We start from the raw sequence: 27,975 nt of genomic DNA on the forward strand, positions 1-27,975 counted from the left end.
TACATGCATGTTTAATCAAGACAAGATACAGTTCTTGATCTCAGTACATTTTGCACAAAGGAAGGAAATTGATGTCAACAAACTGCAGTAGGTAGAAAAATCCTTTATCGCCCATTCTATGATATAAGTGAATGTGCACGCAATACCTTGTTTCACTTATGGTAACGGGAGTGAGTCAATCCTCAGGATGTGGACATATTGTAAATAGGCTCCACTGTACTGACTGTCTCAGAAGAGCTGCAAAAATAAGTGAGTATGTTTCCTGTCCAACTTAAAGCGCCAAGCTTGAGGTAAAATGTTTTTCCTTATCCCCCCCCCTTTAGGTGCATATGTATGTAAGGGTCGCTGGTTGATGCCACTGGGGGAAGCTTTGTGGGAGAACGCTGACCTCCAGCTGTGCATCCCCATGAAGTCGAAAAGAGCAACCCCGCTGCCACCCCCTCCTGGCCTGGCAACGTGCGGCCTGCTTTCCGACATGCTCGCCTCGGACCCGGATTCGCGGCCGCCAGCGGACCAGCTGGAGTCCAGGGTGCGCGCTGCTTTGAAAGAGGACTCCCACTGAGAGAAAGTGCTCCTAATGACCACATCCGCCGCATGGAAACCGCATACCGAGCCATTGACTGCGGCGTCTGTGCCATGTGTAAATAACAGCAGGGATAAAGCCCATCCATTCAAGGTGATTTTAACTATTTTATTTAACTATTATATAATTTCTAGCTTATCTCTCTGGTAAGGGTGCTGCTGGTGATCATTACCGACCAGCACATCTACACAATATAACGTGAGGGGTGTATCAAAAATGTACAATGCTCACTTTTGACTGAGCCTGTCAGAGTTACTACTACTACTAAAGGCCCCCTATTATGCAAAATAGATATTTTTTTAATGATGTTATAACAGTAATATGTGTCCGTAGAGCACCAAAACCACGTTTGCTCCACTTTGGAGAGAATCAGCGATCAACCAGTCACTTTTGAAGTTACGGCTTCTCATGAAGTCGTGAAGGAAAAACCTAGTTCCTCGTGGACATGACACCATCCCCGACCCGCCCCTAGCTAGATGAGCCTGTCCTGCGTATACACCCACCACTTCATGAAGGACAGCTTTGTAAAAAAAAAACAAACAAAAAAAAAAAACACTTCGCTACACATCTTAAAATGAAACCTGGAGCTACATTTCTATTTATCGATATCATTTTATCAGCATTTATGGATATAGCGCTTGTGTTTAGTGTACCTAATGTGTGTGTGTGTGTGTGTGCGCGCGCACAGTATTGACCAAAATCTGAATATTGTACAAAATGATTGGGCCTTAGTTGAATTTTTAAATATGTATTAAAAAATTTGGCTTCAGTACTCATCGTAAAATGAAAAATCACTGCCTGCTGAATCAATGTGTGTTTTTTTTTTAAATATATATATATAATATATAATACAATTCATAAATATATTAAAAAAGAAACACATACTGCGCTTTAGTCTTATATATAGATGTGTGCATGTCCTATAAATGTATAGTCATACAAGTCATACAAGTACACATTGTGCTCTATTGGGACCTTCTCATGTAGTATGTGATGCAGGTGCCATGCTGTTGCCGCTGGCCGTTCATTAAAAGGAGCATGTTGGAGCTAAAAGTCTTTTCACATAGTAAACGACTTCAATGAAACTCGGGGGATTACTGCTGCAGTTTTATGTAAATAGATTTCTTCCTGTTTTTTTCCCCCCTCGCTAATTAAATTACACTTACTTTTGTTGTCCAAAGAATGTGGCATGTTGCATTCACTGCAGCCCACATACAGAACGTTTTAGATGTGCAAGTGGCACTGCAGTGCAGTATTTGCTTTGCGCAAGCTTGTAAACAGCGCTGCTTCCTAAGGAGAGGAACAGAGGTATGAACAGATGACCTTTGTCATTTCACTATCATTGTAATTTTGTATATAATGTCAATGTAAGACCTTCATATTTTTACCTCACCAAATAGATGATATAGTCTGAAATAAAGTCATATTTTGCGCTAGTCTTTCATAGTATCGTCACTACATTTTCCCCCCCAATTTATTATGCATGTTATTATGTAATATATTTGGTGATAACTGCCCTGTAAAAATGAACAGGAAATTAAAAGTAGGCATGATGCTTTTTCTTGAGCCTATCCAGCATGTATTACCGGTTGTCGGTCTTGGTCATTGACACGCATATCTAAGATGATATTTTTGCAAGGCTGTTACTATGTAATATGCTGGATGCTCCCATGAATTCCACATGATCATAAAAAAAAAAGATTGTCGCCACCAACCAGCTACTTTGTTTGCCTTTCTAGAGGACATCAGCGGGACAAGTGGAGATTTAAGTAGCGCTAATCTCCCGCTTGTACGCTCGCCGTCGTGATCCTGGCTCAGTGGGGTCGTCTCTGACAGATCTGTGACCTTTATGGCTATGACAACCACTCACGCTTTGCTGGTCAGCCAATAGCTTCCTCACGCCACCTGTGACCCCCCTTTTCCTGAGATTGGAAGGGGAAATGCATTCATCCTATATACTATACAGTATAACAGGAGTATACAAAGTGCAGCCCGGGGGCCGTTTTTGGTCCGCAGCTTGTTCTTCATTGGCCCTCGGCATATTGTAAAATTTTAATGAATTCAGTTTTAATAATGTAGGGGTGTCACGAGATCCTGTGTCAACAGATCAAAATGCGACAAGATTTCTCCTACAGAAAAAAATGGTGATAGTAAATAAAATAAATAAAGCCCCCATGTGGGAATGTTAATAATGACCAAGATGAGCCCATCAATACAAGCGAGCCAGTATGCCAAATTTGTTCAATAGTGGTAGTCAAAAGTGGTAAAAGCCAACAAAACGAACTTGGCCACCTCAAACATATCCACCCGCCCCAGTTTTCCCATCTGAGGGGAGAAAAAAAAAAATTACACACGGACAAGTCAACACTCACTGAGACGTTTGATCAGCAAAGTCGATACAAAGGGAACAGTGCAAAAATGGTGTGCGTTCACAGAAAGTTGTCACAAAAGAAATGCTGCTCTTTAATACAGTTGAAGATCCAGCATTTCAAGAAATGCTGCAAACGTTTGACAGACAGTAAGAATTGCCTGTGTTACATGTTATATGTCACAAATGGCAATTCCACAACTTTACAGAGTGAAAGATGACATATTTAAGGAAATATTGCATTATTATTATTATTTATAATTACATATTGTCATATTTGTGATTTTCTCAAAAAAATGTGACAGTATCGTTTGGCAATAAACATATAAAAATTTCCCTGCATTGTTTTGTGAAGCGGTTAAATAAAAAAGTGAGTTCAGTCATATTTCTTCACTGTACTTTTCTTAAAATTTATGTTAAAAACTCGTCTCGTCGACCCGATCTTGTGTATCGTGTTGTGAGTTGGGTGTCTCGTGACACCTTAACAAATTAGCTTTGTCGCCTACAACTCTAAAAAAAAAAAAAAAAAAGTTACATAACTTATTAGCATATCTATGTTTGGATTAGTTAATAATTAATATCAAAATGGCCCCCTGCTGTGTTGAATCAGGGTCCTTATTACCCCACCTCTCAAAGCACAGAAACAAGACTCGTCTTTTGCTCATGTTGCAGTGAAGATTAAACCAAAGTGCCACTGAATTCACAGCCTCAGCAAGTCCGGAAGGGGTAGGACGGAAAGTCCTTTTCAGATATCACAACTGATCGCCAGCAAGCGCGAATGCGGCCGATACCGCGATGCGTCAGGACTGCAACAGCAGTCACGACGCGGGCGGCGCTTGCAGGAAATTACGCATTGGCTGTTCTGCTTCAGTCAAGCATAACCACCCCCATCCCGCCACCTTCACTCAGGACCTGTACTGTAGTAGGTCGATGTCTGAGGAATTTGTGCTTTATTGCGCTTTATTTCTCACATGACAAAGCCTTACCGGGAAATGTGACTCGACACAGCACTCGCTCAATGTTCGATAGACAGAAAACTGATGGAGTTGTAATTGCACAGTCTGTGTCATATGCGCCACTAAAACACACTGATGGGGCAATCGGTAGGGGTTCCCTGCAGGGGCTGACATCTTGACATTGGGGTGGAAGAAATTATCTAGAGGTGAATGAACTTTGTTTTTGCTGTTTCCACATGTCTACAAACGCATCAGGTCACTATAGCCCAAACAGATACTTTATTCTTCAGAAATAAAAACACTTTTATACCAATACGCATGACAAACATACAAGAAATTGGATTTAATAATAATCCAATAATAATCCAATTTCTTGTCCTATAAATTGTACCATTACATAACAAATGCCAGGTAATCCCTCCTGCTTAGCACTAATAACCACTTTTGGTATAATTTAATGTTTTTTGAAGTCATTTGTCCATATTTTCCCATTAAAACCTAGTCTGTATTCAATGTATACTAACTGTACACAGTGAAACCCGTTTAAGTCTATGTTGACATAAACGAAACTAGCCATTGTTGGAGAATTTACTTGTGCCTTTGGCCAAGATATAAGGTGAATGGGCGATAATAAAGGATTTTTCAAACTACAGCAGCTTGTTGCTACAACACATCCACATAAACGGGCTGATTTTTCATACAAATGACTGCTTTGGGTCTCAAATATTATGCCAACATTAACTTAAGCGGACACTTTTTTAGTAATTATAAGAACGAGACTTGATGAGCTGGTCGACGTAGACAGGTTTTCGACTAAAAAAGGGGTCCATTGGACTAAGTTTGAGTTTGGGAGGCCTGTCTCATTCTCAACAGATGGAAAGCCCCAGCAGAGTTCTCGTTTAAAAAACAAAAACAAAAAAAACACGGGAGAATCATGATGCAATAAAATAAAAATACTCTTGTGTCCTGCAAACAAAAAGAAATGTCCAGGTTTAAGTCCAATCTGGGTCAATCCAGATGCTTCACCATGTAAGGTCCTTCCAACTCATAGCCCATCTTCTTGTAGTAGTTCCTTGTACCTACACCTGGAAAAGAGACGAAAAGCTGCCATCAGCTGTACTAGAGTAAGTACTAGAGAAGAAGTAGTGTTGAAGTTTTTAGTGTTTCTTATTGGACTATAACAGGGGTTTTCAAATTCTAACATTATGAGCCTGCCTCCACGACATAGTAGCTGAGCGGTGCCTCATTCCCGTACACGGTGCAATTGGCAAGTTGAAAACGGCTCGTGTGGCGTTGCCGCCGTTGCCTAACAGCTACATGGGGTACACCCTAGACTGGTTACCAGCCAATCACAGGATACATACAGACAATATATAAACTCAAATACTGTACTATATAAATGTTATACAGTATAAGTCAATGCATTTTTTTCAGTGATTTTTTTGAGGGGCAGGGGACGTGGACAAAATCAAATATACCGGGAATGGACGATGACTCTTAAATTGTATTTGAATTACTCTGGAATATTTTACTTCAATAATTATACGTTATTATTTTTGGGTTGTAATCATTCTTCAGAATGTTTTGAGGCCGCATGTAGTGTTTTAAATTTCATATTTAAATTTTCATATATTTTTTTAATATGCCGCAGGCCAACAAAAAAAACAAGCTGTGGGCCGCAACTGGCAACCCCTGGCCGGTCATTTCACACCAGTGATTTAAACACTAAGCATTATTCTCCCTAATTGTAATACAGTAGTTTGTATTCGTTCTGGGATGGAGTTTGCTGCACCGAAAGCGCATATAAATGAGAAATAACACAATGACAAAATCATGGCGAATATTAGTGATCACTTTATTCGACCGGTTTATACCATTCACTGGTATGTAGTGTGAATTCTGCACTTTTGGTGTACAGTGTTTCCTCGTTTATCGCAGGGGATAGGTTCCCAAAATATCCCGCAATAAGTGAAATCCGCGATTACAATTATTATATGCAGTATGTTTTAAGGCTGTAAAACCCCTCGCCATACACTTTATACACTTTTCCCAGACAGGGAATTTTCTCACATTTCTCTCTTGTTTAAACACTCTTAAAAAAAGTTCAAACCTTGGTTTGAATTTTAATGACCGACCTACAGGTCGGACGCAAGAAATGACATCCCTCACACGTATTCCACTCCTGTTGCAGTCCTCCTCCTTCGAACCGAAGATTCATTTACAAACTAGCAAGCACGAAAGCTAGCAATGACACAGGAAACACGGCAGGGCTGGCCAAAGGAGATTGACTGATTGAAAATGGTGTGGGCAATGGGCAGTGCAGACAGACCAGAGAGGAAAGCGAGACACCCGACTTCCCACAATGCAATACTTCTTAAAGTACAAGGCTTGGCCTGTTCATATACTGTAATAAAAAAAAAAAAAGCACAAAAAAAAATCGGAGAAACAGCGAAACCGCCAAAGGTGAACCGTGGTAGAGGGACAGAACACTGTACTGTAGATGTTTAGATGTTTCCTCCAGTGCAACTGATTCTCACCTGAAATGACGGCCAATTTGTAGGAGCCATGTTCATCCCTGGAAATTCTTTCTGCTTCTTCCATTAACATCATTCCAAAGCCCTAATGATGCAGGTGAGACAGTTAAACAACAGTTGAACCACACCAGCATCACCACTACCAGTTGGGTACCTGATGTTGGAACTTGCTGGGGTCCCGGCTGCTGACGGGGACCACGCTGCCGTATACGTGCAGCTCACGCACGATGGACACACCCCCTTTCAGCTCGGGGCGGAACGACTGCGGGGAGCAGCGGCGCAGACGCAGCAGGCCGATGAGGATGTCCTGCTCCGGATCCTCGTAGGAGAGGAAGGTTTCCCAGGAACCGTTGGCCACGTAGTCCCGCCGCACCAGCTCCACCTGAGCACACGGCAAGTGTTTTAAAGTTTCTTGGCTCTTTTACAGCCGTCTTCTCCAGGATGCTGCCTCCTACCTGGTAGGGTCGAACTTTGTGGTGGATTTCCTGAATGCCCACTTCTCTGGTCCTCACATCTCGACACTGCTCACAAGCACAGATTCAAATGAGTCAAAACTTTTTACACCAAGGACTGCAGATTTGGTCCCGTTTATGTCGACAAGTCCCGGTCCGCTGTCTTCTTATTACGAAAACGTGCCCGCTTACTCATCAAGTCCTAGTCCACTCCCGTGTTCTTATTATTGCTAAAAACTGACCGCTTACATCAGCAACCCGTCTATGTCGACCAACTCATCAAGTCCCGGTTCACTGTCTTATTATTACTATAAAGTGGCTACTTATGTCGACAACCTGCCTATGCTGACCGACTCATCAAGTCCTTGTCCACCGTGTTATTATTGCTAAAAAGTGCCCGCTTATTTCGACAACCTGTCCATGTTGACTAACTCATCAAATCTCGGTCCACTGTGTTATTACTAAAACTGCTCGCTTATGTTGACAAACCCATCATGTCCCGGTCCACCGTCTTATTATTATAACTAAAAAGTGCTTATGTCGACAACCCCTCTATGACGACCAAATCACCAAGTCCAGTCCACCATGTTCTTATTACTAAAAAGTGCCTGATTAAGTTGACGTCGACTTACATGGTTAACCACTTTTGTCACTGTATTCTTACTGAAAATGCCCACTTATGTCGACAAACTCATCAAGTCTCGTGTTCTTGTAATTACTAAAAATGCCCGCTTATGTCGACGACCTGTCTATGTCGACCAACTCATCAAATCTCGGTCCACAGTGTTCTTATTACTAAAAATGCCCGCTTATGTTGACAAACCCAGCATGTCTTCGTCCACCGTGTTCTTGTTATTAAAAGAGTGCCCGCTTATGTGGACAAACTCATCAAGTCCCGGTCTGCCGTCTTATTATTATAATTACTAAAAAGTGCCCGCTTATGTCAACAAACTCAATAAGTCCCGGTCCACTGGATTGTTATTACTAAAAGTGCCTGTTTAAGTTGACGTCCACTTACATGGTTAACCGCTTTTGTCACTGCATTCTTACTAAAAGTGCCTGCTTATGTAAAAAAACTTATCAAGTCTCGGTCCACCGTGTTAATATTGTTCAAAAGTGCCCTCTTATGTTGACAACCTGTCAATGTCGACCACCTCTTCAAGTTTCGGTCCACTGTGTTCTTCTGACTAAAAGGTGCCCGCTTATGTCCACAACCCTTCTATGTCAACAAAATCATCAAGTCCCGGTCCAACATGCTCTTCTTATTACTATAAAAGTGCCCACTTATGACAACAAACTGATCAAGTTCCGGTCCACTTTGTTGTTGTTGTTATCACTTAAAAGTGCCCGCTAATGTCGACAACCCGTCTATGTAAAAAAAAAAAAAAAAAAAAAAAAAAATCAAGTCCTGGTCCACCATGATGTTCTTACTACGAAAAAGTTCCCCCTTAAGTTGACATCGACTTACATGGTAACCGCTTTTGTAGACAAAAAAAAGAGAGCTAAAAAAAAGTGTGTCTGTTTATGTCGACGTGTTGTGGTACTAACTTGGCTAATTATCACTAAGCGTGAAAGGACAACTACTATCTAAACAACATTAAAATTGCAACACAGTGACTTCCTGCTCAGTGCAAAATAAGCATCAAAATAAAAGCATGGCAGTTACAAGAATATGTTCACAGTGGCGTGAGCTGTGTGGCAATGACAGGGAAAATGGAACTAAAGGGAATGAAAGTAGGAAAAAGTTAGCGGATGAATGCTGGGAATTCCCAGCAGGTCCTGGTGAGTCTGATGGTGTTTTTCAATTGGAATGAACTCACTGGGGGGTGCTTGACTTCTATTCAACGCTCCATTGGTTCTGATCTATTATTGGCAGCTTTATAAATCTGCCCCCTTCTCCTACCACAGCAAGGCATGCAAATTCCTCAAAGAGTCAGCATCAATCTGCGCAATGATCTGGTGAGTTTTGGACTGCTTTCTCTTAGTCGTTTAGTTTAATAAGGGCGTCTCACCTCAGTGCCCATGTCCTTCATCCTGGCTAGAGCCAGTTCTCGCAGGTTGCCATGTTCCACCCCGGAGCTCACCAATGGCATGGGGATGTCCCTAATGGGTGGAGACACGGTCGAGTGTTGTTATATAAAGAGTGCAAAAACTCCTGCTGGGATGTACGTAAATAAGGCTACATCAGGTAAGGCCTACAAGTATAATGTTAACTACGGTATATTGTTAAATACCTCTCTGACAATGTCAATCAAAACTGGGCACTATATATGATCAGCAAGGTTATTTTTATCCCAAAAGCAGAATTATCATTGCCTTCAATGGGCAAGTGGTAAATGCATGTTATCCTTTATTTTATCATATGGTCCAAAAAATTAGGAATAACGAGCTTTGTAAAATTTGACAGTCTTGGAAAAAGTATGGCAAATATTCAAGACTATTTTATATAATGTGTACTTTTTAGTCTGGACTTAAACCCAAAAATGCATAGTATACACATTAATAAAATTATATTATAATACAACATAGGTTTATAAACATGTACTGTATATGTGAAGTTTCATATTTAATTTATACTATATAATCAATTTTAATTTGATATAATTTTTATTTTTTTTAATATTTATATACACTATGTATATATAATATAAATTATAGAACTTTTTGAAAAAATATTTATTCAATGTATGAATTTCAATATTGTAATTATTTTTAAAGAATTATTTTATGTATTTATTTTTGATCTATTAAATATTAATTACATTTTACTTTTTAAAATAATATAGGTAAGCTTTAATACATAAATCTTTATACATACATACATACATACACACACACAATTATATATATATACGATTTCCTCAATTTCTAATAAAGTATAAGTATTTGTTATCAGATTAAAATGTCTTTATCATCACATATTGTTAAGTGCACATGGATAATCACCACACAACTATTATACGGTACTGTCAGACATAATGGAGCAAAAACACACCATCAGACATAGTGAATTGGCTACAGACTGCATCACCCTAACAAACTGATACAGTGCCAACTATGCATGCATTTACCTCTGCACGCGGTAAACCCGAGTCCAGGGTGGCACCAGCGCCAGGATTCGGGCCACCAGGTCAACCAGAGTGCTGGGTGTGTAGCTCTTGTAACGGCCAGTTTTCCATAGCTCATACAGACCTGTTCCCCGGATCACCAGAGTTGGGTATAGCTTCAAACCATCGGGCCTGAAAGCTGGGTTTTCAAAAAACTCCTGCAAAAACACACGCAGACGGAAACAGTAAATGCACAGATCCACTTGTATCCACTCAGAGTGTCTTTTTTTCTCCACATCCTCAGAGTTCTTTGCCATGGCGTGCCATGTTGAAATTCCAGACTTCCACACTAATAAGTCACGTTCTTAGGGTAGAAAAATGGCAAGGAAATGGGGGGGGGGGCAGTAGGGCTTTATAAACTGAGTATCTGATGTCTGGAAAAGTGTCTCAGTATTACATGAAAAGGTCTGTGTGCAAACATCACAAACTGTCATCCATTGTGTATGCTTTCAAGTGGATGTCAAAGAGGACATCACTACAGTTACAGCTCAGGCGTATTCAACAGAAGCAAACAGATGTAGCTGTCTGCATCGATGCAGCGAATCAATATCACTTCACACTCAGCTTCTCCGAACAGACTATCACGACCACAACCGTGACAGTCTGAAAATATTCTCCTAGATAGGCTCTCAGTCGTCACAGCAGCCACATCACGAGGCTTTAAACCTAACTGGAGCCGGAGGGGGGAAACGGGATACCTGACTAATAATAATAATAATAATAATAATAATAATAATTTCACCTTACCTATAAAGAATACTACATACAGTACGTATAGTTTGGGTGACTTTTTACCCAAGACCACATTTAGCAGCCATTATAGCTCCCTGGAGAAGAGCAACCCTGTTAAGGATGCCTCTTCCAGGACAAGAGAGCATCTGTAGACAAGAGATAAGTGAGAGAGGATTCCGAGCTAGAGGGGAATTGTCATCCAATTTCACTATCAGAAGAACCGTGGGAAACAAGTAGCAGACATTTTTTTTGCGCTATAGAATTTGATGGGACATCTCGACGAGATCACATTACAAATTGAATAAATGTGATTGTTATTAGAAGACGGAAATAATCTCTGGGCTTTCTTCTGTGTTTGGCAAAACTACGGAAGCTGTGCCAACACGACTTGAATTCCATTTTCAAGGATCTATTCATTGAAAATCCATCCGCGGAAATCTCAGCTGCAGTTTGCATCATATTGGAAGCATTTAATTTGTTCTTCTCTAAATAATCACCATAAATGTGGGCATTGGTTGGCACTGCTGCCTCACTTAACCTCAATTTGGTCTCAATCCATACATTGACCCGTCTCTGTACCATGCTTAAGCAAGAATATATTTCCCAGGCAAGGTTGGATGAGGTAGACTTGGGCATGGTGAGGTTACGCAAGCACTTGAAGGGTACACAATGTATGTACATACTTATAATCGTACACACAATCTGTCCTTCCACCAGTTATTAATGATAACTGCCACGTCGAATGGAAGAATCAAATTAAATCAGCGATGGGATCTGTCCTTCCAGCAGTTATTAATGATAGCTGCCACATTGAATGTTGCGGGACTGCAGAGTCACATGAAAACATGGCTTGCCTTCTAGTACAATATAAGTGTGCAAAGAGATTTGTAATTTTCTGCCGTACCATCCATTTGTTTAATTGGATATCATGGATAATGCAAAGGTTTTTTTTGGTTTGGGCTTTACATGCAGCTTTCAAAGAATCACAAGTGACATGATGAAGTAAAATCAAGTGTGACCTGTAAGAATTATGTCAAGGAATAGAACTGATTGTTAAGTACTCCGTCTCAAAGCTATTAATCTTAATACTAATGATAGTTCAGTCTCAACTAGTTTTCTGTGTAAAGAAGAAGAACATGACGTTAGCTATGGGAATTTAAGCTACAACAATGCAGACCTCTGCAAAGGCAAAACTCCTAAGGCATCATTATTCTGTGCAATACAACACTTGCATCAGAGGATGTTTGGAAGATTCAGAGAGAGGCTTTCCCTTCCCCTTAAAAATATTTAAAAAATAAGGGAATTTAGTCAAAAACCTATCTCTAACACACCTCATACACACTCTGCCAGAGAATAAGACGACAAAGCCGGGGGGGATCAATGGTGCTAATTTAGTGACTCTGTCGCTACTGTGGTGAGTTTGAGTCGCACAGGAGTGAGTCAAAAGCAAACTTCGGCTTGCATAAGGAAGTACTCTTTATTTGCAAATACTCAATTACCTTGCCCAGAAGAAAAGCATGTCACTAACCCTTACACCCGCCTCACTCATGGTGCAAACAACAGTTAACACATATGGAACACACGATGCAACTTTATCAACTGAACCACAGAGTCATCAAAATAAACTCTTAAACACAAACATACATGCAAAACTACACCCCCATCTACTAGGGATGCAACGGTACATGGTAAAACTCCGCCTCCTGGTCCCGACGTTGAGGTGCGTTGTACCTCTTTTTGAACACGTCACCTCCGTAAACAGACAAAGATGAGTGCATGAGATGAAAGCAGCGTGCTGCCATTTTTCAGTAGAGAAAGAACAGTTCTGCATGCTGCAGCTATTATCCGCACTTCGGAGAAGGAACTTTACTAAAAATAAAATAACCATCACCCTGTTCAAACTCTTACTGTTGCACTTTCACTTTTCTAAAAAGAAACACTGTAAACCAGGGGTGTCCAAAGTGTGACGCAGGGGCCATTTTCGGCCTGCATAACAAAAATCCTGACCTACACTGACTTGGTTTTAGCAACTTTACTGTACACATCAAAGTGGCCCCCACGTCATTCAATTTTTTTGTATGCTATATCAATATTTACATTTTTTACTTGACTTATTTTGTCTTATTTTGTTTACTGTAGAATTGCCTTCCAGTAGATTACATTGTTATTTTCATGCTTCATTTGAAGAATCATTAATAAAAATAGAAGTTTTTGGGAGAAAAAAGGTTTAGTTTCTTTACGCACAAAAGAAATGCACCGAAACCATAGCCCAAATACCAAGGTATGGATTCTGTCTAGCTACACACCGCAAGGCATGCTGGGTAACCCACGGTACTCTTTCCAAATACATTACACGATATTTGGCAAGTAATCAAACTGCTCGAGGTAACACCTATATTTGATCAAAGTTACTTAAGATTTGTCACATCAAAACACGTAGATGTTCGGACTTGTCTGGACCCACAAATCACAGAGCGGTTCTATTTACGCTTGTTACATTTGGCTGACCGGCAGCTTTACAAGCACCAGCGATCACCGGTTCTGCTTCATAACACACTTCAATACTGTACGTACAAGAGATCCATGTTGACAATTCACCTACATGGTGGCTATATTTATAGCGAGTAGGGGTGCGCGTTAAAAGTGAAAGACAGGAAATGTTTCTTGCGTCATGCATTTATTGGGTAATTAATTAGTGACACACGATTGTGTCATCTGGAATTGTTGAGGAAAGGAAGTTGGAGGACAGAAAGTGTGACCAGGGAAGAAAAAATAACAATGAAAAAGTTAAGACAAAGAAAATAGTGAGGAGACACGAGATAAGGTGGGATGCAAAAGAAAGTGACATTTAATGTCCTCCCCCGTTGCTACCTACCTTATTACCATAATATTACCATAGTATCATGATACACTTTCACACCGAGAAAGAGGTCCATAAACACACACACCAAGTATGTCTATTTCATCCAAAGTACCCGCTTTAGCTGTTTTCTTTTTTTATAGAAAACCATTTCACTGGACTGTTTATATGACCTATGGGTATAGATTAGAATAATAATTAAAGTTACACTGCTGAGCAAATGTGCACTCTCTGGAAAAATGTTCAGATGTTCCTAATCACAGCAGCGTTCATCATATTTGCTTACTACAGCCGAAAGGTAATTAGTTGAGCATCAACCTAACATAAACATCATCTATCACACACTGGCGTGAAGCAGAAAGGCCACACTTGCAAACAGTGAAGCTATAAAAAAAACGTAAAACAAAACAAAAAAAACAACAGCAAATAAGCAAGACATGCTTTGCAGCCATTGGTCACATGATTTGACGGATGTGACAGTCTCTTTGTGCCTATAAAGATGATTCACCTCAACGGACTTAATTAGGCACTCCGTATTCGCATTCCAGCTTGTATTTTGAATCAATGTTGATCCCGAAAAGGGGTACTACTGTATTATAAATTCTTTATTTCTAAATGGAATATTTTTAGAGTTAGATCATGGAAAACCTGTTTACAACCTTCTAAATACGATTTTTAACATTATTCGAGCCCTCCACACATGAAATAACACCCCATAGTCAGGTTTACACTCCTATTACCTAGGCTGGCCATATATCAATATTTTTAAAATATCAATATTTACTTTAAGCACGATATCAAAACCAAACATATCGTTGATATCGATATAGACTGGATTTGCGCTGTATGCAGGAGGAGGGAGTAGGGGCGGGGCAGCAGCCCGGCGGCTCACAGTCGAAGCGGAAAGGGATGAGTGGTAGCTCAGTAATGTGGAGGTACTTCGAATTCAGAGCATAAAAAATCTTTTTCACCACCTCAAAATTTGGCAGAAACTCCAATACGAGGAACGTGTGAAGTTGCTGCTGTCTGCCGCGCTCCTGTTGCGTTCCTCATGAAAGGAAAAGCAAAGTGATGTGCTATTATAAAGCGGTGTCCTATCACATTGCTAAGATACAGTATGATCCCCGATGCAGCAGCGGAAAAAACAGCTTTAAAAACCTGCTGAAAACGATGGACTCGCGATGTCCAGCGAGCTTTGCAGTCACAATTATCTAGCACGACAAGCTCTATCACAAATGTACAAGGAAACTTAGACAGACACTTGCTAAGCCTGATGCAGCTGACAGGTTGGTGTTCCTGGCACAAAATAATGACACGTGTCTTCTAAAAATGTTTACCTAAAAAAATACTACTGTTCAATTTAAAATATTTCCTCTTTAACCAGGCTCTTACATGTTTTCTTCTTTTGTGCTTTTGTTATTAGCTGAGGATTTCAGCATAGCTAAAAAAGATTACATTTGACTTTTTCTATATTTATTTCAAAAAGAGACATTACATTATTTAAGAGGATATTTTTAGATAAATTATTTTTATGTGAATCTTGCATGAAGCTTTAGAATTTCCAAAACATCCTCATGTTGAGTCCCATACATTCATTTTCTATGCCGCTTATCCTCATTAGGATCGCTGGTGTGCCTTTCCCAGCTGACTTCGGGCGAGAGGCGGGGTACACCTGCCTGGTGACTGGTCGCCAGCCAATCGCAGGGCACAGATAGACAAACAATCATACACACTCACATTCATACCTATGGACAATTTAGAGTTGCCAATTAACCTAACATGCATGTTTTTTTGGAATGTGGGAGTAAACCGGAGTACCCGGAGAAAAACAACATGCAAACTCCAAACCGAGATGCCCAACGGAGATTCGAACCCAGATCTTACCGATCTCCTGACCGTATGGCCAACATGCTAACCACTAGGCCACCATGCGGCCCCTCATGTTAAGTATTTATTTTAATAAAACAACTTGACACACATATTTGATATTCAACCTACATATATCAGGATATACAGTATCTTTGCATGGGTTATGGCCACAGCAGTAACCCGTGTTAGGAATTATTGTGCCCGTTGTGAGATCATTCAAACCTGCAATACAACCCTGTTTTTCCGGCGATCACGTCTGGTGCTTGTGTGTCTCACCGAACATTACAGACACCAAGTGACCAGTGTAGAGTACTGCTTATCATCACGTCTTTGAATGCGTCTCCCGAATGCCTTATATTGTATTTTCGTTCAATTAGCCATTTTTATGCCTGACTCAGCAAAGAAAACAACAAATTAGCTTAAATATGCATATTTTTGGACTAATAATGGGCTGTATTCGACCATGAAACAGCATGATTTATTAATTGATTTATTAATAGAGTGAATCTGCGAAATACGAAGCGTGAAGTGGCAAGGGACGACTGTAATTACAGAAATTCCTATTCACATAATGTTCATAGGAAAAGTTATTTCTGCATGATATCTGCATTATTCAAAGAACACAAGGGGGAAATACAGATTTTGAACTTTTTCCACAAAGCAGTGTCGCAACTTTGGAGGCACGACACTTCAGACACAGCGATGAAAGAAAACTGAACAAGTTGGATTGAGGCTTTAAAAAATGTAAAAAAAAAAAAAATGGAGAAAGTCTTCCTTCCACTCGGCGCTGAGACAGTGAGTGACACGAGCTACAGGGGCGTGTCAGCGTTGTGCGTTGTGTTATTGTTTCGCTGCTCCTAATTACTTCTTTTTTTTTTTTTTTTTTTTAGCGTAATGGCATAAAAAGCTGAAATTGGGCGAGGTTTCAAACTGAGTGGTTTATAAGCCACAGTCACGCTCCCGGTCTGATTTGTCACGTTCGCATTAAAGCTGCGTTTCCAATCAGAGCGGGAGCGTGAGCCTGCTGTTGAGAGACATCTGACAGCCTCTGCTTTTGAGTCGCTTCACAGTCGGGACTGAGAGTGTTGCTATTTTGAATTCCAAATGAAGGACTTTTTTTTCTCTCCCCCTGCTCCACCGCTGTGTGGTAAGTAGTAATGACGCATCGTGACACAGGGCGAAACAAGACGTGCCAGTGACACAAACAACAAAACTAATGACTGACGAGCTGAATCACCTTCAGATCTGTGTATTAACACAACAACATAACTAAAATATATACACATATATATGTGTGTGTGTGTTTTTGGATGTAAAATTGCATTAGGGGAATAAGGCATCTTGGTGATGTAGCACTTAAGCCCCTAGCCGTTAGATGCTTCTGGTGGATCATGACGCACAAATGACGTCACGCTTCATCTCTGCATCTGTCACACACAAATGACTTGGACCATGCATTCAGGTCATTACAGGTACAATCCACGGAGCTGGGGAGGGGTAATTTCTAAGATGAAGTTGGTAATTAGCGAGATGAAAAGATTATGCTCCAAGATTAAAAAGTCATTAGCTGGCGACAAAAAAATCTGGTTTGATAGAATTCCTTTTTTTTTTTTTTTTTTTTTGATGCCTAAACATCATCGCCGCTTGTATTATGTGGCTAAGTCAAGGAAATTAAACTTCAATGTTTTTTTTCTTGTATATTAATAACTAGGACTATCAAAAATAGCGTGTTCACGACGGTAACTACTTTATTTAATTAATAACGCGAAAAATGTTAGTAATCAAGGCACGCACGCCATGTCAAGCCACCCCTCTCTGTTATGACGGCAGACAGAGGCTGCTGCTCTCTTATAACGTTATTCTGACCTTGAACACATCAACAGCAGTGCAATTCCAACAACATACACAGCATCGATCTCCAACTCACACACACATCTCTAGTCAGAACGACACTTCCTCATTGTCACGAGACCACAGCGAGGTGCGTTCAGGGGCACTCCGAACATTACAAAAAAGTCATCACTGTGCGTGTGGTCAAAATAAACAGAAATACAAAGAAAAACAGTAAGTGGATAGTCTTATCACTCATGAGTGTAAGTATGCGCGAAAATCCCACAAACTATATCTACACTCAAAACACTGAATTCAACTTTAAAAATTACCTGTTGTCTTTGAACGCACCATAATAATGTGGTTAAAGTGTAATTTGAATGTTCTGCTACTATTAGAGACTAGTGTTAGGCAGACGTGTGCTATTTTTTGTTGCATGATGTAAATTTTCAGTTTATTTGGAGCTTTAATATATTATATATAATTGTGTCCTGTCATTTATCTGTCTCTTCATAAAATACAGCAAAAATGGGCATATTTTACATATAGTGGTAAATAGTGATTAATCTTGATGAATTAATTTGAAAACTATGATTAATTTGAATACAATTTTTAACCATTTGACAGTCCTAATATTAAAATTTGAAACATTTTTAAGGAAATGGGCATGCACTCCGTCTGTGGAACCAGCAGAGGCACTGTTTTCAATTAGTTTGTGGTCTAAAGCTGGGCATACCATAAGATTTTTGAAAAGAGAAAGTTAAAGCCAACAAAGGAGCGACTGAGCGCCACAACCTGATGTGTCACACTGTAAGTTCGGCTCATTGCTGTTCTCTTTAAGTCCTGCAGGCGTCAGCAGCGTTTGTTTCAAACCGTTGCTGACGGTCAGAACTTATCAAGAAGACGACATTTCCGTTTTCTGTAGACTTGATTTGACTTGATCGACTATTGACGTGACAGAGTTAGTATTTGGTTAGCATTAGGTATAGAATGCATGACTGTTTTTTTATGTCCTGCCTTTAAACTAGTAATAAAGTAATAAGTAATGAAGTAATACATAGTATACTTTCAAGGATGCCACATTGACTATAACTTTACTTGAACGACAGTAGGTAGACTTTTAGTAAGGCAGGGGTGTCCAAACTTTTTCCAGCGAAGGCCACATACTGAAAAATGAAAGGAACCAAGGGCCACTTTCATATCGTCTTTGTGATATAGGTGGAAAAGCCTATTATTAGTATGAACAGTAGTTTTTTCACCCCATTTGTGTTGATTCTTTTATTTATTTTTGATAATTTTATAAAATACCCCGCCCCAAATGCAACTTATCGTCCAGTGCAAATTATGTTTTTTTTCTTCTTCATTGTGCATTTTTGGCTGGTGCGACTTATACTTTCAGAGCAACCAATAGTCCGGAAAATACAGTAATAAAAGCATGTGTGATTCGTGCTGATATCGCTCGATAGGCAATGCTGCAATATCGTGTTGGAAATGAAAACCTGGTAAAACGTGTAACTTTTTGAAGCACGTTCGATACACCATAACAATGCCAAACACATCAACTCGGTTTACTATCTTTAAAAATCCACAAAGAAAAGAATGCTTACAATAAACTGCTCCACATCTCTCTCTATGCCGACGTTGGGCAGGTCTGGCATCATGTGGGCCACCACTTTGAAGCCGGCATCTTTTGCCAGGTGGAAGGACTCGCATACGGCTCGCACCGTGTGGCCCCTGCAGGGAAATGCACGCACAAAAGAAGTGTGCACAATCCGTCCATGGAGTCTGATTATCAACAGTGGATCCGTTGTGTTGCTTCGCCTTGAGGCCTGCTGACCTGTTAGTGTCTCTGGCCACGTCTTCATACACGCTCTGGACTCCGATCTCCAGTCGTGTGCAGCCATAGCCCAGCATGTCACTGAGGTGTCGCTTCAGGCAGTAGTCAGGCCGTGTTTCGATGGTGATTCCCACACACTTTGTGTTACTGCGCTCCGAGTACCTGTGCGATATTTTTTAAAACGATTAACTATATATATCTTACATCTTTTTCTCAGACGTGCATTTTATTTATTTGATAGTTTAGTCTGACAAGGGCAACATTACGGGGTAATTTAGCAACATCAATTTGCATGCTGAGGGAGTGCACGGCTCATTAATCGCACAGTTAACATTAACCTCGCATTAAGGGCGTGCAGACGCAATAAAAATACGATTGCAAAAAAAAAATAAATTGATTGCAGAGCAAATAATGCTAAATGAGATATTAATGAGTATTGGCTTTACGAAAGCAAAAGCAATTTATTCAATGCGTTCTTTAAGTATTTAGTTGGACTTTTTCAGAGTAAGAATCAGTTTCATCCTGCTAAGTTAAGATAACAACAGGTCTTCGGATGGCGTATGTACTGTGAAAGGTGGTCTTCATAGCGATGAGCCAAGAAATAAGTGTCAGCCAACGCCGCATCTTTCAGTACATTGATTTGGTTTAACAGCCCTCGACTTGTTTTTCCGCTCGAGAGCGTCGCACCAAATAATCTCGAAAAAACACAGTAACAGAAAAAAAGGAGTGTTTAAGTAGGATGTATTAAATTCGGTTAAGTGCTTAATGGGCTTAATGGTCACTTGTGTTGCGCTTTTCTAGCTTTAAAGGTACTCGGAGCACCTCATTCACGTACTGATGACGTCAGCATCAGGAGCAAATGACCACCACCTCAGCCTTTACACTGAGCATTTATCTTAACATGATTAAACACACCGACATTTGATCTTCATTTGAATAATATTTAGAGGTTAAGGTAATATACGTAAGCAAATGCAACGGAATACATTTCTTCAACAAATTATTTGCGCATTGTCATTAATAAAAAAGCGATTTTTTCAGAGGAAACCTATTTGGCCTACTGTATTTTATTAACAAAAAGATACATTTTTTAAAAACTGAGCATACATATTTGCATGTATTAGCAGCTCAAAATGAACTGAAAATTTAAATCAAGCTAAGAGATAGCACACATGTCTGAACATCCATTTGTTTAACAATTTGTTTCAACGTATTTGTTTAACACTCTAATAGTAGCACACATTTGAATCACACAATATGACCAGTGAGGGGTTGCATTCAAAGACACCACGTCATTGAAGTTGAATTCACATTCATTGGTGTGTATTTTCGGGGATTTCCTAGCACACTTAAATGCTGCCGAGAACATCCACTTAGTTGTTTTTCTTTGTCGTTCTGTTTATTTGACCACAAATACACAGCGTGGAAAACAGTAACAGTCTGTGTGACTGTGGGGACGCAACACCGTCTGCCGTTATAATAGTGGCTTACAATGACGGGCATGCGTTCGTTCGTTTTCTCGCTTATCCTCACTAGGGTCGCCGAGATATGCTGGAGCCTATCCCAGCCGACTTCGGGCGAGAGGCGGTATACACCCTGTACTGGTCGGCAGCCAATCGCAGGGCACATGTAGCGAGACAACCATTCACACTCACATTCATACCTATGGACAATTTAGTTGTCGCCAATTCACCTGCATGTTTTTGGAATGTGGGAGGAAGCCGGAGTACCCGGAGAAAACCCACGCACGCACGGGCAGAACATGCAAACTGATGTCCAAGATGTCCAAACGGCGATACGAACCCTGATCTTCCAGATTTCCTGACTGTGTGGCCAACATGCTAACCAGTAGGCCACCATGCGGCCCCTCATGTTAAGTATTGGACATGGGCATGCGTTAATTACGCTAAAATTTATTGGACATAATTAATGAACATATTAGCTACCGCCATTAATGCGTTATTTTTTACAGCAATTTTTTGGGGTTATTATTAGTTATTAATATTAACATTTCAGCTTTTGGTCATTATGCCTTTGTGCTCTTATTTTTACTGGGTTTTTTGGGGGTTTATTCTAATTCTACAATGTGCCACAGGCCTAAAAAAAAAAACAAGCTGCGATCGACAAATGGACGCCAGGCCGCACTTTGGACACTCCTGGTTTATGTATTTCACTGGGAAGGCGAAGTGTTACAAAACGATGTGCATGAGTGTGCATGAGTGTGCATGATTAGCCATGACGCAATTGGACAAAAAGAGTAAAACTTTCCTCTGTCACATCTTTTTATGTTTTTTTTATGTCACAAAAAAAAACTGATCCGCTTGTCAGTGCTTTGAAAACGGGGAAGGGGCCCATAGCAGCACCCGCTGCTCGCTGAGAAGAGCGATACGTACTTTTATGTCAAGTGTTGCCAGAGGACTCTTCACCAGATTTAGAGGGGTCTGATTACTCGCTAAATATAGCGACAAAGTCGCTAACCAGGTGCGTTATAATGCATTTATGGTCAAAGGTCAACAGGCGGCGCCAAATGTATTTGTGGCAGGCCGCCACAGTTAAATGAATGCATGGGAAACACTGACCTAGCCTGTTTTGGGGATGTGGGAGGAAGCCGGAGTACCCACAACATGCAAACCCCACACATAGATGCTCCAATGGAGATTCGATCACCTGACTGTGAGGCCCGCGTACTAACCACGACTTCACCGTGCAACTGCATAATTACTTAATTTCATGAAAATTGACTGATAGAAGATGATGAACAGAAATGTGGCCTCTCATCAACCAGACCTGCTTTAATTTCCCAATGACCATTAGCTCCCCCTCATGCCAGCTCACATTTCTTCTGATTCTGTGAACGCTGGCAACAAATATCCTTCTTTTACAGTCTGCCAATTTCAGGATTTTGTGCTCCAGAGAGGGCAATCAGATTGTGTGAAATGAATCAATAAAAAAAGCCTATTATCTCAAGCGATTATCTCAGGTTATCTGGCTGATCCGAACAGACAGACAGCAGCGTGGCCACGGTGAGTGTCATATGTGCACACACGTCCTATAAACACACACAAACCAAGCATGGCCCCCTTGCTTCCACTTCAATTACTGCAATCAAAGCATCTCGCTACAACAAACACATAAGACAAATGCATACATATGCTTGGGAAGCTCCCCACACACCCTCTTATCAGACTTTAGGGAAGTAAACAAACAAGTCAGGTGAAAAAGCTATTATTTGGGGCAAATCGTCGGGCGACACCAGCTCCTCATCAAACTTTGACTTTCAATCTTCTCCAAGTCATCCCACAAGTTGCTACTTATCAATTCCTAGCAGACGTGGGCCCAATTCGGTTCAAAGCTTGGTACCTCAGTAAGCGAGAAATCAATAGAAGTAGCCCAAGAAGACTCCCTGAGATGGCCCTTGCTTATATTCCTTCTGAATTCTGGATCAGACCATTTGCCAGCTTATTGAGTCAGCGGACACGGGAATGAGAGCTTCAGCGTATGGAACGTTTGCGGTCATTTTTACTTCTGGCAGATCAGCGATCAGATGGTGTAACAGCTCCCTCTAGTGTCCAAACCTTTAAAGCAGGGGTGTCCAAACTTTTTCATCGTGGGCCCCCAACTGAAAAACCTAAAGATGGGGGGCCACTAGGATGTTTTACATTTTGTAGAAACCAACCCATGTAGATATGCTAAGAAGTTAAAAATAGCCTGCATCTCGGCTTTGTGATATGGGTGGAAATATATCATTAGTATGAGGTTTTTCTCCTGAATTACATCTTTTTTGCTCATTTTCCCATTTACATTTTCTTGTAATGTTCTCACTTTTGTCCAATGATATTTCGACTTTAGTCTCGTATTACAACTTTTCCCCCAATCAAGCAGAATTGCAGCTTTATTCTTTGTCTTTGTTTTTTTTTTTTTTTAAGTCGCTAGAAAACATGTTGATGGCTGCTATATTTTGTAAAGCTTTAATTTCTAAAACACAATGTCAGGCATAATAACAATAACGCTGTTGGGTGACTCCTTATCGTTCAAAGTCATTCTACTGCATTCTCAAAAAAATGAAACATTTGCAATTCAGCTTCCACAGCACTGCATATTCGCAGATTTCTTTTTTTTTTGTTTTAAAAATACAGTAATTCCTCGTTTACCGCAGTTAATTGGTTCCAGACCTGGTCAATTTCTGCAAAGGATTGAATATTTTCAGAGTAAGAGCGTAGAAAACCTGTTTATGACCTTCTAAATATGTTTTTTTTAAACATTATTAGAGCCCTCTAAACTTGAAATAACACCCTATAGTCATCTTTACACTCATATTACCCAATACAGTTGACATAATAAGAATAAATAAGTCATTTAAGACATAAATAAGACTTGTGCTTGTGTGTGTTGTTGTAAATGTGTTCCGGCGCTCGGATAAATGAGTGAGGGGCAAACAGGAAGTGATGTTTGGGGGTTCAGAGTTGAGTTTCAGCTTGGCGTGGGTTACGGCTTGTCTTTTTATTGAGAATGATTGTGCCTGTTGTGAGATAATACAAACCTGCAATAAAAGGTTGTTGTTCTGATGATAAAGTCCGGTGCTTGTGTGTCTCACCAGACATTACAGTTACATTACTGACACCTAGTGAATCATCACAACGTCTTTGAATGCTTCTTCTACATGCCTTATATTTGTATTTTAGTTCATTTAGCCATTTTTAGGCTTGAAAATGCTTAATTTAGGCATAAAATACACTTTAGACGAATAATTGGCCAGATTCAACCACAAAACAGCACGATTTATTAATGAATATATTTTTCGAGACGTGAAGTAGCAAGGGATTACTGTGTATAGTCGCTTTTTTAATTTATTTTCTTGTTTTGCACGATTGGCTTTATTTTGGTCATATGATTGCATGTACAAATAAGTGTGGGTTTTTTTGGTTACCTATAATCTTTGTCCTGTGTTTTATTGTGATCATTATCACGATTAACAAATTATGGAAAGGCAAAAATCACAAAATCATTCAATGATCTTGAAAAATGTCCCAGTAAAAGGTATCAGTACCGCCGGTAACGGCCCTGTATTTACCTCTATTTCGGTATCTGTCCTCCGAGCAATCATCTTCTATTATCATTTATTAGTGGTGAGTACCTATACATTTTACAATGTAGAGGCATATTATAGGGCTTAGCCTGTCAAAACTAGAAACAAATTATTTATTTAATGGCATGTCCATTATTTCTGGGGTTACGTTCTGACAGGAACAGCGGGAATCTACTGCATCCCCTTCGAAAAACTCGTGAGACAAAGCTTTCGAATACCTGACAGCCTCCGCCACATTGTTTGAAGTGTGTCCAGACAGAGCGTCGTGAAGATTCCTAATGAAGTAATCTCTGTACTCTTCAGACAGAGCCATGAATGTCCCGCCCATTACGATGAATTCCACCTTATCCACGCTGTGGCCCAGCTGCTTCAGCTGCAGGAGACAGACAAGAACACGTTAAATGTCCAAAAAGCTGTGGCAGGGGTGGAAAGTTCCCTTTTGCAGTCAACAGCGGCCTCTGCTGTCAAAAGAAGTAATTACAGGATGCCGTTGTTTACGGAAGAGAATGCTTCATTGGGAACAGAGCCTGAGGAGGTAAGTGAGGTTGCAGATTGCAAGGATGGGGTCCTTCCTCAAAATATCACCTTAAATAGTCACATTTCTTTGGCTGCATTACAAACACTGCAGTGCAACATGGCCAACCCAGAGGTGCATCACATCATACGAGTCCATTAAAATCCATGCAGGATAGCATGAGTAATAGAACTCTACCACTTTTCTCATTACATTACATAACACACTTAATGATTTGCAGCACAAAACTAATGTTGTACGCATTCAAAATGCATCTTTCAGCAGTGCGACTGCACAGACTTCGACTGCTCACGCTGTGAATGAAGAATAAGAGCTCCTATTGATGTCTGTTCACCTTGTTCCTGTCTTCGTTATAATCAATTGTTGGGAGTGCATTGCAGTGAATCAGAAGCAGCTCGGTGAGCTTAATTAAAGGAAAAGCTGACGAGACAGTTGACGATGTTGTGTGCTGCTGCATTGCATGCTGGCGTGATAATGTTATGGCAACAATGTCTATCGACACACTCACATTAACCAGGGCAGCGAATCCCTGCAACGTACTCATTGCGAAAAACCACAAATAATGGACGCAATCTTGAAAAGTCGTCAAAATGTTGCCTAAAATTTGCTTTTCACTGCTGTTAAACACATTTTAAATTCAGTTTTCCTCATTAAGAAACAATTGCTGGCATACTGTATACATTACTGTACAAAGCATATTCTTGCTGGTAAATGCTGAGTGAATTGACGTGTGAGATAGCACCTTTTCCCCCTGCAGACAGCGCCATCAAACCACTTTCTATTTAAGCTACCATTAAAAAAAAAAAAAAATTACTTAGCATTTACAGCATAGATAAGACATCCGCGAATATGCGGGCGGGAGCATCAGCACCACTGACCTGATCCACACGATGCCTGGTCTGAAGGTAGGGGTCATATCGTGCTCTGATTGCTCTCATTGACGTTGGCTTTGGCAAAGAAAAGAACACATCATTTTTGAAAATATGATGAAGTTACAGTACGTGACAATAAGACACTGTTGAATACACAATACAGAAATTCCTCGTTTATGGACACGACCGTGATAAGTGAATTTCGGCGAAGTAGGATCCATTATTCATAAATAATAACATTTTCGAGATTTTTTTCTCTTTTAGAGCATAGAAAACCTGTTTACGACCTTCTACATATGTTTTTTTTTACATTATTAGAGCCCTCTAGATATGAAATAACACCCCTTTTCGACAACTTTACACTCATATTACCCAATATAGTACACATAATAAGAGAAAATAAGCTATTTAAGACCTGTGCCCGTGTGTGTTGCTGTACATGTGTTCCGGTGCTAACGGGCAGGAAGTGACGTGAGGGGTTCAGAGTTTTTAGCTTGGCTCGGGTTACAGCGATTTGTGAGATCATTCGGACCTGCAATAAAAGCCGGGTGTTCCGGCGATCAAGTCTGGCGCTTGTGTGTTTCACCACCACATTCCAGTAACATTACTGGCACCTAGTGACCAGTGTAGGATACTACATATCTTCGCGTCTGAATGAATCTTCTGAATGGCTTATATTTGTATTTTAGTTTTTAGGCTTGAAAATGGTTAATTTAGGCAAAAATATGGAACATGTGCTTACAGTAAATATGCATATATCTGACTAATAATAGGCCGTATTCGGCCACAATCCAGATTTATTCATGAATATATTTTGGAAAAAACGTGATAGAGTGAAGCCGCAAAATTTTAAGCACAAAATGGCGAGGGCTAACTGTACATGTATGTTTTTCCCCATATAGTGGCTTCTACTAACTGATTCAGATTATCACGTATTTCTCACAATCTGTTATATCTTACCTCATATCCAGTATACGACTGTGTGGAGTATTCAAAGTCTGAGTCAGGCCCACCAGGACAGTACCTGCCAAATAAAACATTGATTAAATGTGCATGGGATTGCAGACAGACAAAATCAGTATGGAGCATCATTTCAGTAATACTAAAGCCCTCAGATACCAAGATAACATCAGTTTCATCTAAGATCCCGTTAACGTACAAACAAAGCTGTCACTTACACACAAATGTTGCCGGTAAAGCTGATGTGCGGACATCGATGCGGCTTGCACATCACAGCGACCACTGCAATCTACATGTCAACAGATCAGACGCAAAAAGACATCTTTAGAGCTCCAGGAATCACACTGTACTCACAAACTGGCAATGTGATTACAAATATCAGCAATGAAGACAGCATTTCAGAGAGCAACATACCCCACTAGCAGTGCGGATGGGTTTGGCCTTCAGTTTGGGCACAAGAGCATGGCGGTATTGCGGCGGAACGGCAGCAATAATATCCACCAAACGAGGCTGAGCCTCAAGGCCGTATTTAGCTGAGGTCTTTGTTTTCACTCTGAAATGAAATAAGAAGTGTCAGTAGTGTAACTACAAGTTGTATTTTATGGTAAGATGAAGAAAAAATGGCAAACACTTATCAGAACATTAGTAAATGGTGCTTTAATTGGATGCAACATGGCCAATTAGAATGCACCACTGTGCAAATTGCAGTCCTGAGGGAAACTGATATTGTACAAAAAGAAAGACTACTAGCTATGTGAACGCAGTGTGTGTGAGTGACATAGATGTTAATTTAGGATACGTTGTGACATACCAGACATCCAAATACAATAATGCAAAGGTGTTACACACTTGTTGAGGTTAATGTCTTTTCCCTCCTCATGAGCTTCAACTAGCTGTTTGATGACATCAGCAATGGTCATCATCATCAGCTCTGCTCGACTGGCGTCACCTACGGTAAAAGAAACCCGTTATATAACTTTGTTTCCGGTGTTATAACCTTAATGAACCTAAACTGAAACCGAGTAAAGTGCAGTACGATAGTTAATACCTTCCCAGTTTTTATTCACGTGGGACATGGCTATGTAAGACTTGGCGTTAGCATTAGCAACGAACTAAAGCAAAGCAGTGCGACTGAGAGACATGTTTTAAAACACTCTGTCACACACTCACTCTTTTTCTTTGGCTTCCCCATTTCTTCCTATATGTTAACACCCCGAAGTCAATCGAGGTAAAATGTCGTTGCCGGACTACAGCCACATAAGCAGGGAGGTAAAAAATAATAAACAACTCCACGTTGCATCAGAACACGGCCTGTCGTTTAGCAATGGGCACTGTCGTAAACTAACGTAAAAAAGCTCCAACTCTCACCCGCATACAAACCAAGGATACTAGAG

General features: G+C 40.3%; 2 protein-coding genes across 7 annotated transcripts in view; one reads left to right on the plus strand and one right to left on the minus strand.

Moving 5' to 3' along the window:
- The window catches only part of si:ch211-63o20.7 (Serine/threonine-protein kinase pdik1l-B-like), a 58,290-nt gene extending 48,866 nt beyond the window's left edge, over window positions 1-9,424 (plus strand). For 4 of the 5 annotated variants that reach the window (XM_054761306.1, XM_054761307.1, XM_054761309.1 and 1 more), the window contains one exon: window positions 324-5,643. In XM_054761306.1, coding sequence (XP_054617281.1) covers window positions 324-562 — 239 coding nt within the window. In that variant the 3' untranslated portion in view covers window positions 563-5,643. Of the gene's footprint in view, window positions 1-323; window positions 5,644-6,524 lie in introns of those variants that run through there. The other variant, XR_008566886.1, reaches the window with a different exon arrangement.
- Window positions 3,028-27,901, minus strand: elp3 (elongator acetyltransferase complex subunit 3). Of its 2 annotated transcripts, XM_054761298.1 has the most exons (15): window positions 27,752-27,901; window positions 27,431-27,530; window positions 26,996-27,134; window positions 26,800-26,870; window positions 26,582-26,645; window positions 25,628-25,696; window positions 24,433-24,587; window positions 19,129-19,290; window positions 18,899-19,025; window positions 9,965-10,158; window positions 8,906-8,996; window positions 6,897-6,962; window positions 6,596-6,823; window positions 6,445-6,526; window positions 3,028-4,992 (listed from the first exon to the last, which is right to left on the minus strand). In XM_054761298.1, the coding sequence occupies exons 1-15, from the start codon at window positions 27,771-27,773 to the stop codon at window positions 4,916-4,918; spliced, it is 1,647 nt and encodes a 548-aa protein (XP_054617273.1). In that variant the 5' UTR covers window positions 27,774-27,901; the 3' UTR covers window positions 3,028-4,915. The 2 variants fall into 2 exon arrangements, with proteins under 2 accessions (XP_054617273.1, XP_054617275.1); XM_054761300.1 differs by lacking the exon at window positions 27,431-27,530 and having other exon boundaries at window positions 27,752-27,885.
- Between the last annotated feature and the right edge of the window lie 74 nt (window positions 27,902-27,975).

This window comes from Dunckerocampus dactyliophorus, chromosome 19 (genome assembly GCF_027744805.1).
Source record: "Dunckerocampus dactyliophorus isolate RoL2022-P2 chromosome 19, RoL_Ddac_1.1, whole genome shotgun sequence".
Taxonomy (NCBI): domain Eukaryota; kingdom Metazoa; phylum Chordata; class Actinopteri; order Syngnathiformes; family Syngnathidae; genus Dunckerocampus; species Dunckerocampus dactyliophorus.

Bases quoted from the DNA above. Each gene is read 5' to 3' on its own strand.
- elp3 (XM_054761298.1), bottom strand. From the start codon at position 27,773: ATGGGGAAGCCAAAGAAAAAGA. The intron at 27,135-27,430 runs GTGTGTAACACC...ATTTCATTTCAG, and splicing joins AAAGACATTAACCTCAACAA to AGTGAAAACAAAGACCTCAG. The intron at 8,997-9,964 runs GTAAATGCATGC...TCCACCCATTAG, and splicing joins CGGGTTTACCGCGTGCAGAG to GGACATCCCCATGCCATTGG.